At 45.2% G+C, this 14,629-nt stretch overlaps 1 protein-coding gene across 2 annotated transcripts in view; it reads left to right on the top strand.

Moving 5' to 3' along the window:
• The window catches only part of THSD4 (thrombospondin type 1 domain containing 4), a 1,079,410-nt gene that overhangs the window by 985,460 nt on the left and 79,321 nt on the right, over positions 1–14,629 (top strand). For both annotated transcript variants that reach the window (XM_075345712.1, XM_075345713.1), the window contains 3 exons: positions 4,050–4,146; positions 5,392–5,637; positions 8,124–8,253. In XM_075345712.1, the coding sequence (XP_075201827.1) occupies positions 4,050–4,146; positions 5,392–5,637; positions 8,124–8,253 (473 nt within the window). The remainder of the gene's footprint in view (positions 1–4,049; positions 4,147–5,391; positions 5,638–8,123; positions 8,254–14,629) is intronic.

The following is a 14,629-nucleotide window of genomic DNA, read 5'->3' on the forward strand; positions in this document are numbered from 1 at the left end:
CGTGCCTTTCCCGTCCCCTGGCTGACCCCGGGGAAGAAAAGTCCTCTGAGAGCCATGACTTGTTCATCTTGGTTCTTTTAGAAACACAGCGAGGGGACTCCAACCACAGTCTCCCTCGTTGCCACTCACTGGGCCACACACACCCCACTTGACTGGCATCGGTTGAGCCCCCTTTTGAAAAAGAAAAAGATGCTTTGCATGAAGCACTCTCAAAAATACGCGTGCCTTTCCCGTCCCCTGGCTGACCCCGGGGAAGAAAAGTCCTCTGAGAGCCATGACTTGTTCATCTTGGTTCTTTTAGAAACACAGCGAGGGGACTCCAACCACAGTCTCCCTCGTTGCCACTCACTGGGCCACACACACCCCACTTGACTGGCATCGGTTGAGCCCCCTTTTGAAAAAGAAAAAGATGCTTTGCATGAAGCACTCTCAAAAATACGCGTGCCTTTCCCGTCCCCTGGCTGACCCCGGGGAAGAAAAGTCCTCTGAGAGCCATGACTTGTTCATCTTGGTTCTTTTAGAAACACAGCGAGGGGACTCCAACCACAGTCTCCCTCGTTGCCACTCACTGGGCCACACACACCCCACTTGACTGGCATCGGTTGAGCCCCCTTTTGAAAAAGAAAACGATGCTTTGCATGAAGCACTCTCAAAAATACGCGTGCCTTTCCCGTCCCCTGGCTGACCCCGGGGAAGAAAAGTCCTCTGAGAGCCATGACTTGTTCATCTTGGTTCTTTTAGAAACACAGCGAGGGGACTCCAACCACAGTCTCCCTCGTTGCCACTCACTGGGCCACACACACCCCACTTGACTGGCATCGGTTGAGCCCCCTTTTGAAAAAGAAAAAGATGCTTTGCATGAAGCACTCTCAAAAATACGCGTGCCTTTCCCGTCCCCTGGCTGACCCCGGGGAAGAAAAGTCCTCTGAGAGCCATGACTTGTTCATCTTGGTTCTTTTAGAAACACAGCGAAGGGACTCCAACCACAGTCTCCCTCGTTGCCACTCACTGGGCCACACACACCCCACTTGACTGGCATCGGTTGAGCCCCCTTTTGAAAAAGAAAAAGATGCTTTGCATGAAGCACTCTCAAAAATACGCGTGCCTTTCCCGTCCCCTGGCTGACCCCGGGGAAGAAAAGTCCTCTGAGAGCCATGACTTGTTCATCTTGGTTCTTTTAGAAACACAGCGAGGGGACTCCAACCACAGTCTCCCTCGTTGCCACTCACTGGGCCACACACACCCCACTTGACTGGCATCGGTTGAGCCCCCTTTTGAAAAAGAAAAAGATGCTTTGCATGAAGCACTCTCAAAAATACGCGTGCCTTTCCCATCCCCTGGCTGACCCCGGGGAAGAAAAGTCCTCTGAGAGCCATGACTTGTTCATCTTGGTTCTTTTAGAAACACAGCGAGGGGACTCCAACCACAGTCTCCCTCGTTGCCACTCACTGGGCCACACACACCCCACTTGACTGGCATCGGTTGAGCCCCCTTTTGAAAAAGAAAAAGATGCTTTGCATGAAGCACTCTCAAAAATACGCGTGCCTTTCCCGTCCCCTGGCTGACCCCGGGGAAGAAAAGTCCTCTGAGAGCCATGACTTGTTCATCTTGGTTCTTTTAGAAACACAGCGAGGGGACTCCAACCACAGTCTCCCTCGTTGCCACTCACTGGGCCACACACACCCCACTTGACTGGCATCGGTTGAGCCCCCTTTTGAAAAAGAAAAAGATGCTTTGCATGAAGCACTCTCAAAAATACGCGTGCCTTTCCCGTCCCCTGGCTGACCCCGGGGAAGAAAAGTCCTCTGAGAGCCATGACTTGTTCATCTTGGTTCTTTTAGAAACACAGCGAGGGGACTCCAACCACAGTCTCCCTCGTTGCCACTCACTGGGCCACACACACCCCACTTGACTGGCATCGGTTGAGCCCCCTTTTGAAAAAGAAAAAGATGCTTTGCATGAAGCACTCTCAAAAATACGCGTGCCTTTCCCGTCCCCTGGCTGACCCCGGGGAAGAAAAGTCCTCTGAGAGCCATGACTTGTTCATCTTGGTTCTTTTAGAAACACAGCGAGGGGACTCCAACCACAGTCTCCCTCGTTGCCACTCACTGGGCCACACACACCCCACTTGACTGGCATCGGTTGAGCCCCCTTTTGAAAAAGAAAAAGATGCTTTGCATGAAGCACTCTCAAAAATACGCGTGCCTTTCCCGTCCCCTGGCTGACCCCGGGGAAGAAAAGTCCTCTGAGAGCCATGACTTGTTCATCTTGGTTCTTTTAGAAACACAGCGAGGGGACTCCAACCACAGTCTCCCTCGTTGCCACTCACTGGGCCACACACACCCCACTTGACTGGCATCGGTTGAGCCCCCTTTTGAAAAAGAAAAAGATGCTTTGCATGAAGCACTCTCAAAAATACGCGTGCCTTTCCCGTCCCCTGGCTGACCCCGGGGAAGAAAAGTCCTCTGAGAGCCATGACTTGTTCATCTTGGTTCTTTTAGAAACACAGCGAGGGGACTCCAACCACAGTCTCCCTCGTTGCCACTCACTGGGCCACACACACCCCACTTGACTGGCATCGGTTGAGCCCCCTTTTGAAAAAGAAAAAGATGCTTTGCATGAAGCACTCTCAAAAATACGCGTGCCTTTCCCGTCCCCTGGCTGACCCCGGGGAAGAAAAGTCCTCTGAGAGCCATGACTTGTTCATCTTGGTTCTTTTAGAAACACAGCGAGGGGACTCCAACCACAGTCTCCCTCGTTGCCACTCACTGGGCCACACACACCCCACTTGACTGGCATCGGTTGAGCCCCCTTTTGAAAAAGAAAAAGATGCTTTGCATGAAGCACTCTCAAAAATACGCGTGCCTTTCCCGTCCCCTGGCTGACCCCGGGGAAGAAAAGTCCTCTGAGAGCCATGACTTGTTCATCTTGGTTCTTTTAGAAACACAGCGAGGGGACTCCAACCACAGTCTCCCTCGTTGCCACTCACTGGGCCACACACACCCCACTTGACTGGCATCGGTTGAGCCCCCTTTTGAAAAAGAAAAAGATGCTTTGCATGAAGCACTCTCAAAAATACGCGTGCCTTTCCCGTCCCCTGGCTGACCCCGGGGAAGAAAAGTCCTCTGAGAGCCATGACTTGTTCATCTTGGTTCTTTTAGAAACACAGCGAGGGGACTCCAACCACAGTCTCCCTCGTTGCCACTCACTGGGCCACACACACCCCACTTGACTGGCATCGGTTGAGCCCCCTTTTGAAAAAGAAAAAGATGCTTTGCATGAAGCACTCTCAAAAATACGCGTGCCTTTCCCGTCCCCTGGCTGACCCAGGGGAAGAAAAGTCCTCTGAGAGCCATGTCCACATTGTCAGTGGACAGACACGTGTGCCTATCTGCCAGCAGACCCACAGCAGCACTGAAGACAGGTTCCGAGAGAACGCTGGCTGCAGGACACGACAAGATCCCCAAGACGTACGTGGCGAGCTCAGGCAATTTATCAAGATTGGAAGCCAAGAATGAGCAGGGCTCAAGTTGCACAATAATGGAATCGATGTTTCCTTGCATATACTCATATATCTGTGTGTCCTCCTCTTTTTCCTTGTCCAGCTTTTTTGTTTTCGCATGAGTATATGTCCTTGTCACTTTCCCATGTGTTGTGAGTTGTTTGTGACCTTTTGGACACCTTTGAGGGTGTTTTCTAGGTGTTTTTCTGTGTTTGTGATTGCCTGCCATTGTTTCCTATGCAGTTCGAGTTCGGTTCGTCGAACGTTCGACGAACCGAACTCGAACGGGAGGTCCGTTCGGCGAACCAACCTCGAGCCGAACCGCGACCGGTTCGCTCATCTCTAAACTTAATTTTACATGAAATATACCATTATTATACATATTTGATATAAAACAAATTATGAATATCACACATTATGACCATTGTAAATACACTGCCTCTGTATAATCCTATAGCAGTGATCTCTTGAAATATAATTTAATGCAAATGGAAATAATATATTTGTAGTACATTAAACATCCAGTACTTGTTTTTAATATTTACAGATGATTCACCAGCAACCTAATCCTGGAATCCATTATGAATATGTCATTCCATCTGCTAATACTATCAGTCCTCAACTGCCACCTCAACGGAGACCAGGTATTCTTGATTGCACTTGCATTAATCCAGAATTCTATTGAACAACTTCATTACTATGTACATACATTATGGAGTAAGTGCTCTTCTTCATACTTAAAAAGAAAACTTATTTATAAAATGTCACTTTTGATTTATCTAGGGAGCATTGGTGAATATTGTACTTTTGTAGTTTACACATAAGATATATACACTGTGTGACTTGTATAATTTACCTTTTTTAGTTTACTCATATTATTGAAAGTATATTAAATCCAACAGCACATATTATAGCATAGACTGAGAATGAAAGTGCATTTTCAACAAATAACTGTAGCTGGAAAAAGATTTAATTCAGAATATTACACAGTAGAGAAGAGTGAATCAATACAATGCAAATTAAATTTTTGTCGTATTTGTGGTTGCTTTGCCTGAAATACTTAAAATGACTACCACCATTTTACACAAAGAAAAAAATTACATCAGTTAAAAAAGGCTCACGTGACCTTGCGTATCAACTTCAGTGCTGGAGAGGAGAAACAGGGTTGATGCCGCACTACTGCCAAAGTAATAGAGTGTTGATTTAATCAATTATTTTTTATTTTACAGGTCTACATGTTTCAAAGGTCAGAGCCTCCTTCATCAGGACAAAATAATGTTGATTTTTCCTTTGTCCTGATGAAGGAGGTTCTAACCTCTGAAACGTGTAAACCCACAAAATAAAGAATTGATTAAATCAACAGTCCATTACTTCGGCAGCAGCGCGACATTAACCCCGTTTCTCCACTCCAGCATTGAAGGTCAACCTCTCTGGAGCTGCAGCAGCTGCCATTATCTCCGGCTTGCATAGGGGTTGTTGTGACTTACACAACCTCTTTAGGTGAGTGTCTCTCTATTTACATCTCCTTAATATCTGGTAAGAACTTATTGGAGCTCTTTTTCCTTCAGCTTTCATTCGTGACCTTCGGGTATGGCTGAATGTACTCCCCAATAAAGTATTGCAGCTATAATTACACGGTCAAAATATTTGAAGGAAACTTGGTAATCTTATTAATACTGAATTTACCATGATTTTTTTAATTGCAATTTTTATCTGTATTGTTATCTATTTTTATGGTGCGAATAAATAATTATAAGAAATATTATGGTATAGCACAAAACAGTATTGACTCTATTTTTATTTATTTTCATTTTTTTTAATTTTTTTTACTTGCTCTGACTGTTATGTTCTCATATTGAACTGAAATAATGGATCATGTTTATTCTTAGGGGAACCTCTAAATGGCCAGTTAGACGTAATAGATACCTCAAACCCTACTGACAATCGAGGCTCATTTACCGATACTGATGTACACACTGGACAGCCAACTGGATCCATACCTTCAAGACACCCTGGAAGAGTTCCTTCTTATCAGCCTGATAATCAGGTGCCTCCTCTACAGCCACCTAGGCGAAATCGTGATTTTAACTGGAAGCAAATGGGCTCAACTCAATGTACAGTTACTTGTGGGAAAGGTGAGGTGGGTGAAGGGTAGTAAACATATATTTTTACATAAAGCATTAATTCTTTTTTGGATTTTATTGCACATGAGAACAAAAAAAATACAATTCAGTTATAGCTGTGTTTCACAATAGAAACCACAGAGCAATCTTTCTTGGCATCACCTACTTATAGTTAAATTCAGCCAAATTCAAACATTTTCAATTTGTGTGATATGCTGGTTGGTTCTTTTAAATTAAGTTCTGATGGATTTAAGCTATGACTCCTGATACATAGTAAAGTTGTTAACCCTAGAACGCGCAACCAGAGAAATCTACAATAGAAAACAAGTGACCTAGCAGAACTGCAAGGCCCCAGGTGTGCATTCTAGGGTTAATACATTTTATAAGGCATCTTATGCAAAAAAGTATTTAATTTATCCCCAAGCATCCCTTCAGTTTGACATGCACTGAAGAGAAATGTTGAAGTAACAAAATTCAAACTCATCCCTCATATTCTTATGTTGTACAGTTGTGTCTTGGAGAGCAGTACACATTTTTTCACACATATATAATAGCACAGCACAGTACAGTCATGGCCGAAAGTGTTGACACCCTTGAAATTGTTCCAGAAAAGGAAGTATTTCTCAAAGAAAAAGACATGTTTGTTTCATTTGTGTGTATTGTAACAACAACAAAAAAAAGAGAAAAAAGACAAATTGGACATCTTTTCACACAAAACCTGGACAAAATTGTTGGCACCTTTCCAAAACTGTGGGTGAACAACTTTGCTACAAGCATGTGATACTTGTTCAAACTCACTTTTGGCAAGTAGCAATTGTGGGCAATATGAAAATCACACCTGAAACCAGTAGGAAAAAAAAGGGAGACATTGACTCAATCTTTGCATTGTGTCTGTGTGTGCCACACTAAGCATGGAGAACAGAAAGAGAAGAGGCCTGTCTGTGGATTTGAGAACCAAAATTGTTGAAAAATATCAACAAACTCAAGGTTACAAGTCCATCTTCAGAGATCTTAATTTTCCTTTGCCCACAGTGTGCATCATAATCAAGAAGTTTACAACCCATGGAACTGTAGCTAATCTCACAGGACATTGACGGCAAAGAAAAATTGATAAAAGATTACAACCAGGATAGTCTGTAAAGTGCATAAGTAGCACCAATCAAGTTCCAAAGAAATTCAAACTGTCCTGCAGGCTCTTTGTGCATCTGTGACAGCTAAAACTATCCATCAACATACAAATGAAATGAAACACTATGGCAGGAAGACACCACTGCTGACACAAAGAAATAATAAAACTATACTGCAGTTTTGCCAAAATGTACATGAGTCAGACAAAATCCTTATGGGAAAGAATCTTGTGTTCAGATGAGACAAAGATAAAGCTTTTAGGTAAAGCACATCATTCTACTGTTTACCAAAAATGGAAGAAGGCTTACAAAGAAAAGAACACAGAACCTACAGTCAAATATGATGGAGGTTAAAAGATGTTTTTGGGTTGTTTTGCTGCCTCTGGCACTGGAAGCCTTGACACTGTGCAAGGCATCATAGAACATGAAGATTACCAAAGGATTTTGGGTTGCAATGTAGTCCACCGTGTCAAATAGCTGTGTTTGCATCCTAGGTTATGGGTCTTCCTGCAGAATAATGACTCCAAACATACTTCTAGAAGCACCCAGAAATAGATGGAAATAAAGCGCTGGAGAGTTCTGAAATGGCGAGCAACGAGGCCGAATCTTAATCCCATTAACACCTGTGTAGAGATCTTAAAATTGCTGTTGGGAGAAGGCACCCTTAAAATTTGAGAGACTTTGAGAAGTTAGCAAAAGAAGAGTGGTCCAAAATTCCAGTTAAGAGGTGTAAAAAGCTTGTTGATGGTTATAGGAAGTGATTGATTTCAATTATTTATTCCAAAGGGTGAGCATCCAAATAATAAGTTGAGGTGCCAACAATTGTGTCCGACCCATTTTTGGAGTTTTGTGTGAGATTATTTTCAATTTGCCTTCTTGTCTGTTTTTTTGTGTTGTTCCAATATTCACAAAGGAAATAAGTATATGTATAACAAAATGTGCAACTGCAATAATTTTTGACAGAAATACTATATTTTCTAGAACAATTTCAAGGGTGCCAACACTTTTGGCCATGAGTGTATATCTGATCTGTGACAATAATGCTAACAATGCTCTTCATCTAGTGATACAGCTCTAACAAGTGTAAGAGAGCCAGTGAAAATAAAAGCTTTGTCTCTTCCCTTAGACACCATTGGATATCACTCATAAACAGTACTTTAGGTTTGGTGCACGGTGTACATTACTTAGTGACAAATTGTGATAATTTATATTTTTAAACTTTATTCTTCAACCTGGAAAAGCAAATAAATAACTGTAGCCGGTATACTACTTTAGAATGATTTATAGCAATTTATGAGCTGAATATTGACATTGCATCCTTAGGTTGTAAGTTATTAAAATGAATTAACTTTTTTACACTATATCTTTCAGGTTCACAATACCCCATTTTTCGCTGTGTAAATAGGATTACACATGAAGAAGTGTCAGATGCCTTCTGTGACTTAACTACCAAACCCAGTTCTGAAGAAGAGCCATGTAATCACTTCCCTTGCCCTGCATTGTAAGTTTATCTGTTACTTATGTACAAGACCATATTTATAAAAAAAGTACTAATTAATAGTGTAACCAAACTTTCAAATATTTTTTCAGAATAAGCTGTCTTGTATGTGTACTTGAGGAATAACATTTCGGGCCATTATATGACAATTCTTGAATGGTCACAAGTTTTTCCCTCTGCACACGCATCTTTAATTTGCAATCTGCTGGGAGCTGGAGACAAGACTAGCATGTAACCCCAGCCTTACTCAGCACAGCACACAGAGAGGGATTCCTGCCCTTCATTTATTTTTTAGCACACAGAGAAAAGCCTCAGCAGCCTGAAGGAAATTGTATATAAATACTGAGCTGTCTTCATCTGATTCAAGATCAGATGTGAGTTACAGTTGTTGGAGAGCTCTGCACAATGTTTCTATCTCCCTCTATCTTTTTCGTCTTCCTGCGCCTTACGTCCCCTCTCAATAGAGTATAACTGGCTGTGTCGAATGACACTTGAAATTTGTCTTGTACTGAACAAAAATGATGTACGCATGCTTGTTGCCAAGAAAGACATTTATAATATGACTAGAAGGTGGCCCGATTCTACGCATCGGGTATTCTAGAATTTACGTATTGTGTAGTTCATGTATGATTTTTGTTATATATATATATATATATATATATATATATATAGATATATATATATATATATATATATATATATATATATATATATATATATCTATCTATATATATATATATATATATATATATATATATATATATATATATATATATAGATGTTGTTGTGTGTAGTTACCAAGTGTTTGTGTAGGCGCTGTACATGTTCTGGGTGTTGTCTGGGTGTGATGGGGGGTGAGAGCAGTGTTGTTTGTGTGTTGCGTTGTTTGTGGAGCGCTGTGTGTCTGTAGCGTTGTGTGTGTGTTGCGCAGTTTGTGTGTGTGTGGTGTGTTTTGGGGGGAGGTATGTTTTGTGCAATGTGCGTGTTGTGCGGTATGTGCATATATTTGTGTGTGCAGCGTTGTCTGTGTGTGTGGGTGTCTGTGTAGGGCAGTTGTTTGTGGTTCCCAGTGTGTGTGTGTGGTGTGGTGTGTTGTGCAGTGCGCGCACGCGCGTATGTGTGTGTGTGTGTTGGGGGGAGGTGTGCACTTCCCATCGTGCTCCATCCCCCATGCAGCGCACTCCCCATCGTGCTCCATCCCGTATGCTGCGCACCCCCCATCGTGCTCCATCTCCCATCCTGCGCACTCCCAAACGTGCTCCATCCGCTATGCTGCGCACTCCCAAACGTGCTCCATCCGCCATGCTGCGCACTCCCAAACGTGCTCCATCCGCCATGCTGCGCACTCCCTATCGTGCTCCATCCCCCATGCTGCGCACTCCCAAACGTGCTCCATCCGCCATGCTGCGCACTCCCCATCGTGCTCCATCTCCCATGCTGCGCACTCCCAAACGTGCTCCATCCGCCATGCTGCGCACTCCCAAACGTGCTCCATCCGCCATGCTGAGCACTCCCAAACGTGCTCCATCCGCCATACTCCGCACTCCCCATCGTGCTCCATCCCCCATGCAGCGCACTCCCCATCGTGCTCCATCCCCTATGCTGCGCACCCCCCATCGTGCTCCATCTCCCATGCTGCGCACTCCGAAACGTGCTCCATCAGCCATGCTGCGCACTCCCAAACGTGGTCCATCCGCCATGCTGCGCACTCCCAAACGTGCTCCATCCGCCATACTCCGCACTCCCCATCGTGCTGCATCCCCCATGCTGCGCACTCCCAAACGTGCTCCATCCGCCATGCTGCGCACTCCCAAACGTGCTCCATCCCCTATGCTGCACACCCCCCATCGTGCTCCATCTCCCATCCTGCGCACTCCCAAACGTGCTCCATTCGCCATGCTGCGCACTCCCAAACGTGCTCCATCCGCCATGCTGCGCACTCCCAAACGTGCTCCATCCGCCATGCTGCGCACTCCCCATCGTGCTCCATCCCCCATGCTGCGCACTCCCAAACGTGCTCCATCCGCCATGCTGCGCACTCCCCATCGTGCTCCATCTCCCATGCTGCGCACTCCCAAACGTGCTCCATCCGCCATGCTGCGCACTCCCAAACGTGGTCCATCCGCCATGCTGCGCACTCCCAAACGTGCTCCATCCGCCATACTCCGCACTCCCCATCGTGCTGCATCCCCCATGCTGCGCACTCCCAAACGTGCTCCATCCGCCATACTCCGCACTCCCCATCGTGCTGCATCCCCCATGCTGCGCACTCCCAAACGTGCTCCATTCGCCATGCTGCGCATTTCCAAACGTGCTCCATCCGCCATGCTGCGCACTCCCAAACGTGCTCCATCCGCCATGCTGCGCATTCCCAAACGTGCTCCATCCGCCATGCTGCGCACTCCCAAACGTGCTCCATCCGCCATGCTGCGCACTGCCAAACGTGCTCCATCCGCCATGCTGCGCACTCCCAAAGGTGCTCCATCCGCCATGCTGCGCACTCCCAAACGTGCTCCATCCGCCATGCTGCGCACTCCCAAAGGTGCTCCATCCGCCATGCTGCGCACTCCCAAACGTGCTCCATCCGCCATGCTGCGCCAGCATCAGCCTCTCTACCTGCAGCATCAGCCTCTCTCCTCCCAGCATCAGCCTCTCTGTCCCCAGCATCAGCCTCTCTGTCCCCAGCCTCCATATCCCAGCCTTCCCCAGGATCAGCCTCTCTCCTCTCAGCCTCCTCCAGCACGCCGTGCTCCTCTGCCAACACTCACAGATCCGATCGCATACACTCACACACACCCACACACACCCACCCGATCGCATACACTCACACCCACCCGATCGCATACACTCACACACACCCGATCGCATCCACTCACACACACCCGATCGCATCCACTCACACACACCCGATCGCATCCACTCACACACAAAGACACACAGACACTGACGATATTGCACATACGCGCTGATACTCACAACATCCGGGGATATCACATGCTTCTGGCCATGTGATCCCCCGGCAGGTCCTGGAAGCTCACAACAGCACAGTATCGAGGCCGAGAAGCAAGCGATATCCCAGGATGTTGTGAGTATTTGGATGCGATGTGATGTGTGAGGTGTGTGTGAGTGTGATCTGATTTGTGTGTATGTGTGTGTGTGTGTGCTGTTATGTGTGTGTATGTTCCGCAGCTGCAGGACCTTGATGTGTGGATGCGATGTGATGTGTGTGTGAGGTGAGTGTGAGAGTGAGTGTGATCTGATATTGTGTGTGTATGTGTGTGTATGTGTGTGTGTGTGTGCTGTTATGTGTGTGTATGTTCCGCAGCTGCAGGACCTTGATGTGTGGATGCGATGTGATGTGTGTGTGAGGTGTGTATGAGAGTGAGTGTGAGCCGGTGTACACTGGTAACTATGATACACATCGGGTAACTAAGGGACCTTAGTTACCCGATGTGTATAATGGTTACCAGCGTTCACGGCCTCCGTCAAGATCCCAGCATCGCAAGGTTATGTCTGGCGCTGCCGGGATCCTGACGGAGCCGGTGTAGAAGCAAGCGATATCCCAGGATGTTGTGATGTGTGAGGTGTGTGTGAGAGTGAGTGTGATCTGATGTGTGTGTGTACTCACCTGGGAATCGGGGCTCCGTGTCAGTTGGGCCAGAGCGAGCGTGCATTGCCTGAGGGGGGCGGGGCCTGCAGAGAGCCGGGGCGAGAGGCCAATCCGTGGGGGGGGGCGGGGCCATGGCGAGCCCAGCGGCCAATCAGCTTTGTGTCACCGTAAGGACACAATTTCGGAGCATGACAGACAGACAGACAGATAGACAGACAGACAGACAGACAGACAGAATGAGGCAATTATATATATAGATATACATAAACTATGCATAAGTAGATTAATGAATACATGAACACCACTATTGCTGTAAACCTCAAAAATACAAGGTACTTAATAAGTGTTTTTTGATCAAAGAGCACACAAGCAATCCAACCACATCGAGGTGTTCCTAAATATGGATTGTTCTATCACTTATGTCCTCTCTGCATGTGCCAAACCAAGCCTAATCTGAATAAGGAGTGAATGAAAACCATGCATAGCTGGCAATTAAAACCTTGTCTGCAGCTAAGAGTGCTAAGCCCTGGGGGGGCCAACAGGTCCAAATGCTTTGTGTCCAATATATGAACATAAACACTGATGAGCAAAAGGGTAACAATTAGTGATGGGTAAACATGCTTGCCATTGCTCAATACTTATTTGAACATTGGGGTGCTCAGCACACTCGGTAATCGATCGAGTATTGTAGGTGTTCAAGCGCCATCCTCAAGTCCATGTCTTGCATGTTTTGAGGCTGTATTTCAGCCACTAAACGTGCGGGAATTATCTCTCAATCACAATAATATCATAAGCATGTTGGCTACTTATATTACTGTAATTGTGCAGCTGCAGTGCATCATCGGGTCTATATAAGACCAGATTATGCAACGCTTGGAAATAGTGTAGGGATAGCTGCTGGAAGAGGGATAGGTTTGGATTTTAGGTATATAAGCAGACAATATACAAATGTATTGAGCATTGAGACCACCATTGATCCTGGTCAAGTTGCCAATGCTTTTGGCTGTGAAACAACCCAATACCATCAGCCTTCCTCCACTGAAATTGAGAGTTCCTTCAATTTCTGATCCATTAGCCCTCTTTTCTCATGTTTGTTCTAGCCTCATTTGCACTCATCAAATCCTAGTCTATCCACTTTCGTCTCATTGCTCAAAGTCACCCATTTCCAATCTTCTACTCTTTACCTTTCTACAAACCCGAATTGATGCTTCTTATGACAGTATTGAAGTCGAGGCTTCTTCATCTTTTTTGAGGACACCATTTTAGAATTGTGTAACATGTGTTGCACTGAGCTTTCATGGACAAATGTGATCTCAGTGTCATGAAGCATATGAGCCACCTCCACTGCTATTTGTCGTGCAAAAACTGATAGGCCATGTGATGAGACAACTTGTTGACTCCAATATTTTACCTGGACGTCCACCTTTTGGCTTTTGAATAGATGGGCAGACATAATTTTGTATGCATCCAACTATCATGACACTCACATGTTGTAGTTTGGCAATTATCTTGGCTGAGACCGCTAACGATGAGCTGTATGATGATCTTTCTCTTTTCTTGGGAAATTTTCTTCATGGATGCTCCTCGATTCAAAGCGGTGACCGTTCACTTGGGAATCAACCTAATAACACATTGAGCTTTTAGGTAATGTGAGAACAGGTTGTAATTTGTATTATACAGGGAAAAAAATGTTTTTTTTCCACCGCTAGGAGCAAAACAGTAACAATGCAGTGACATGACAACAATCTGTATAAGTAATCATATGCTAAATAATTGCAAGTCAAATTTATGTATGAGATTGCCAAGATGATTGTCTGCAAAATTAAGGTAGTCTCACGCTTAAATCTGTAGCAAATGGTGAGATATGGAGCCTGAAGGTCAAAAGTTCTAAATATGGTTATCCTTTTGCTCGTCAGTGTATATACGTGGTGTGGCAGCACACTGTAATTAATGAATACATGAACTCCAGTATTTCTATAAACATTAAAAACGTTAGGTACTTAGTTAGCATTTTTTGATCAAGGAGCGCAAAAGCGATCTAACTACGTCAAGGTATACCTAAATATAATAATATAATAATAATCTTTGTTTCTATAGCGCCAACATATTCCGCAGCGCTTTACAATTCAGGAGGATCATATACAAACAAGTAACAGTTATAGAAAACATAATATTTAGAAGGCAAAAAAAAGACAACCCTGCTAGTGAGAGCTTACAATCTACTATGAGATATGGGGGGGCGGGGGCAAGGTACAAGTGCTTATTTACAATGACAATCCAGCCATCTCACGGAAATGGGGGATAGATAATGGTTTCCTGGACCAGTGGGACAGAGCCTTGAAATGCATTTGGGTGCCATGGAGTTTGATGTGGAGTTATGTTGTGAGGAGATGTAGAGGGACTATGTGAATTGAATCTGATTAGGGAGTGTGATAGGCCGCCTTAAAAAGATGAGTCTTTAGGGTGTGTCTGAAGCTGAGTAAGTTGTTATTTGTCCTAACTTCTTGGGGTACAGCGTTCCAGAGGGTTGATGCACTCTCCAGGAGTGAGAGGTTCGAATTAGTGTGGATGTTAGTCGAATGTCGTTTGCAGAGCGTAGAGAATGGGTGGGGTGATAGACAGAGAGGAGGGTGGAGATGTAGGGGGGTGCTACACTGTGGAGAGCTTTGTGGGTGAGAACAAGCAATTTGAATTGGATCCTAGGATATATGGGCAGCCAGTGCAATGGCTGGCACAGAGCAGAGGCATCCGAGTAGCGGTTAGCCAGAT

This window comes from Anomaloglossus baeobatrachus, chromosome 4 (assembly GCF_048569485.1).
Source record: "Anomaloglossus baeobatrachus isolate aAnoBae1 chromosome 4, aAnoBae1.hap1, whole genome shotgun sequence".
NCBI classification, from domain to species: Eukaryota; Metazoa; Chordata; class Amphibia; order Anura; family Aromobatidae; genus Anomaloglossus; species Anomaloglossus baeobatrachus.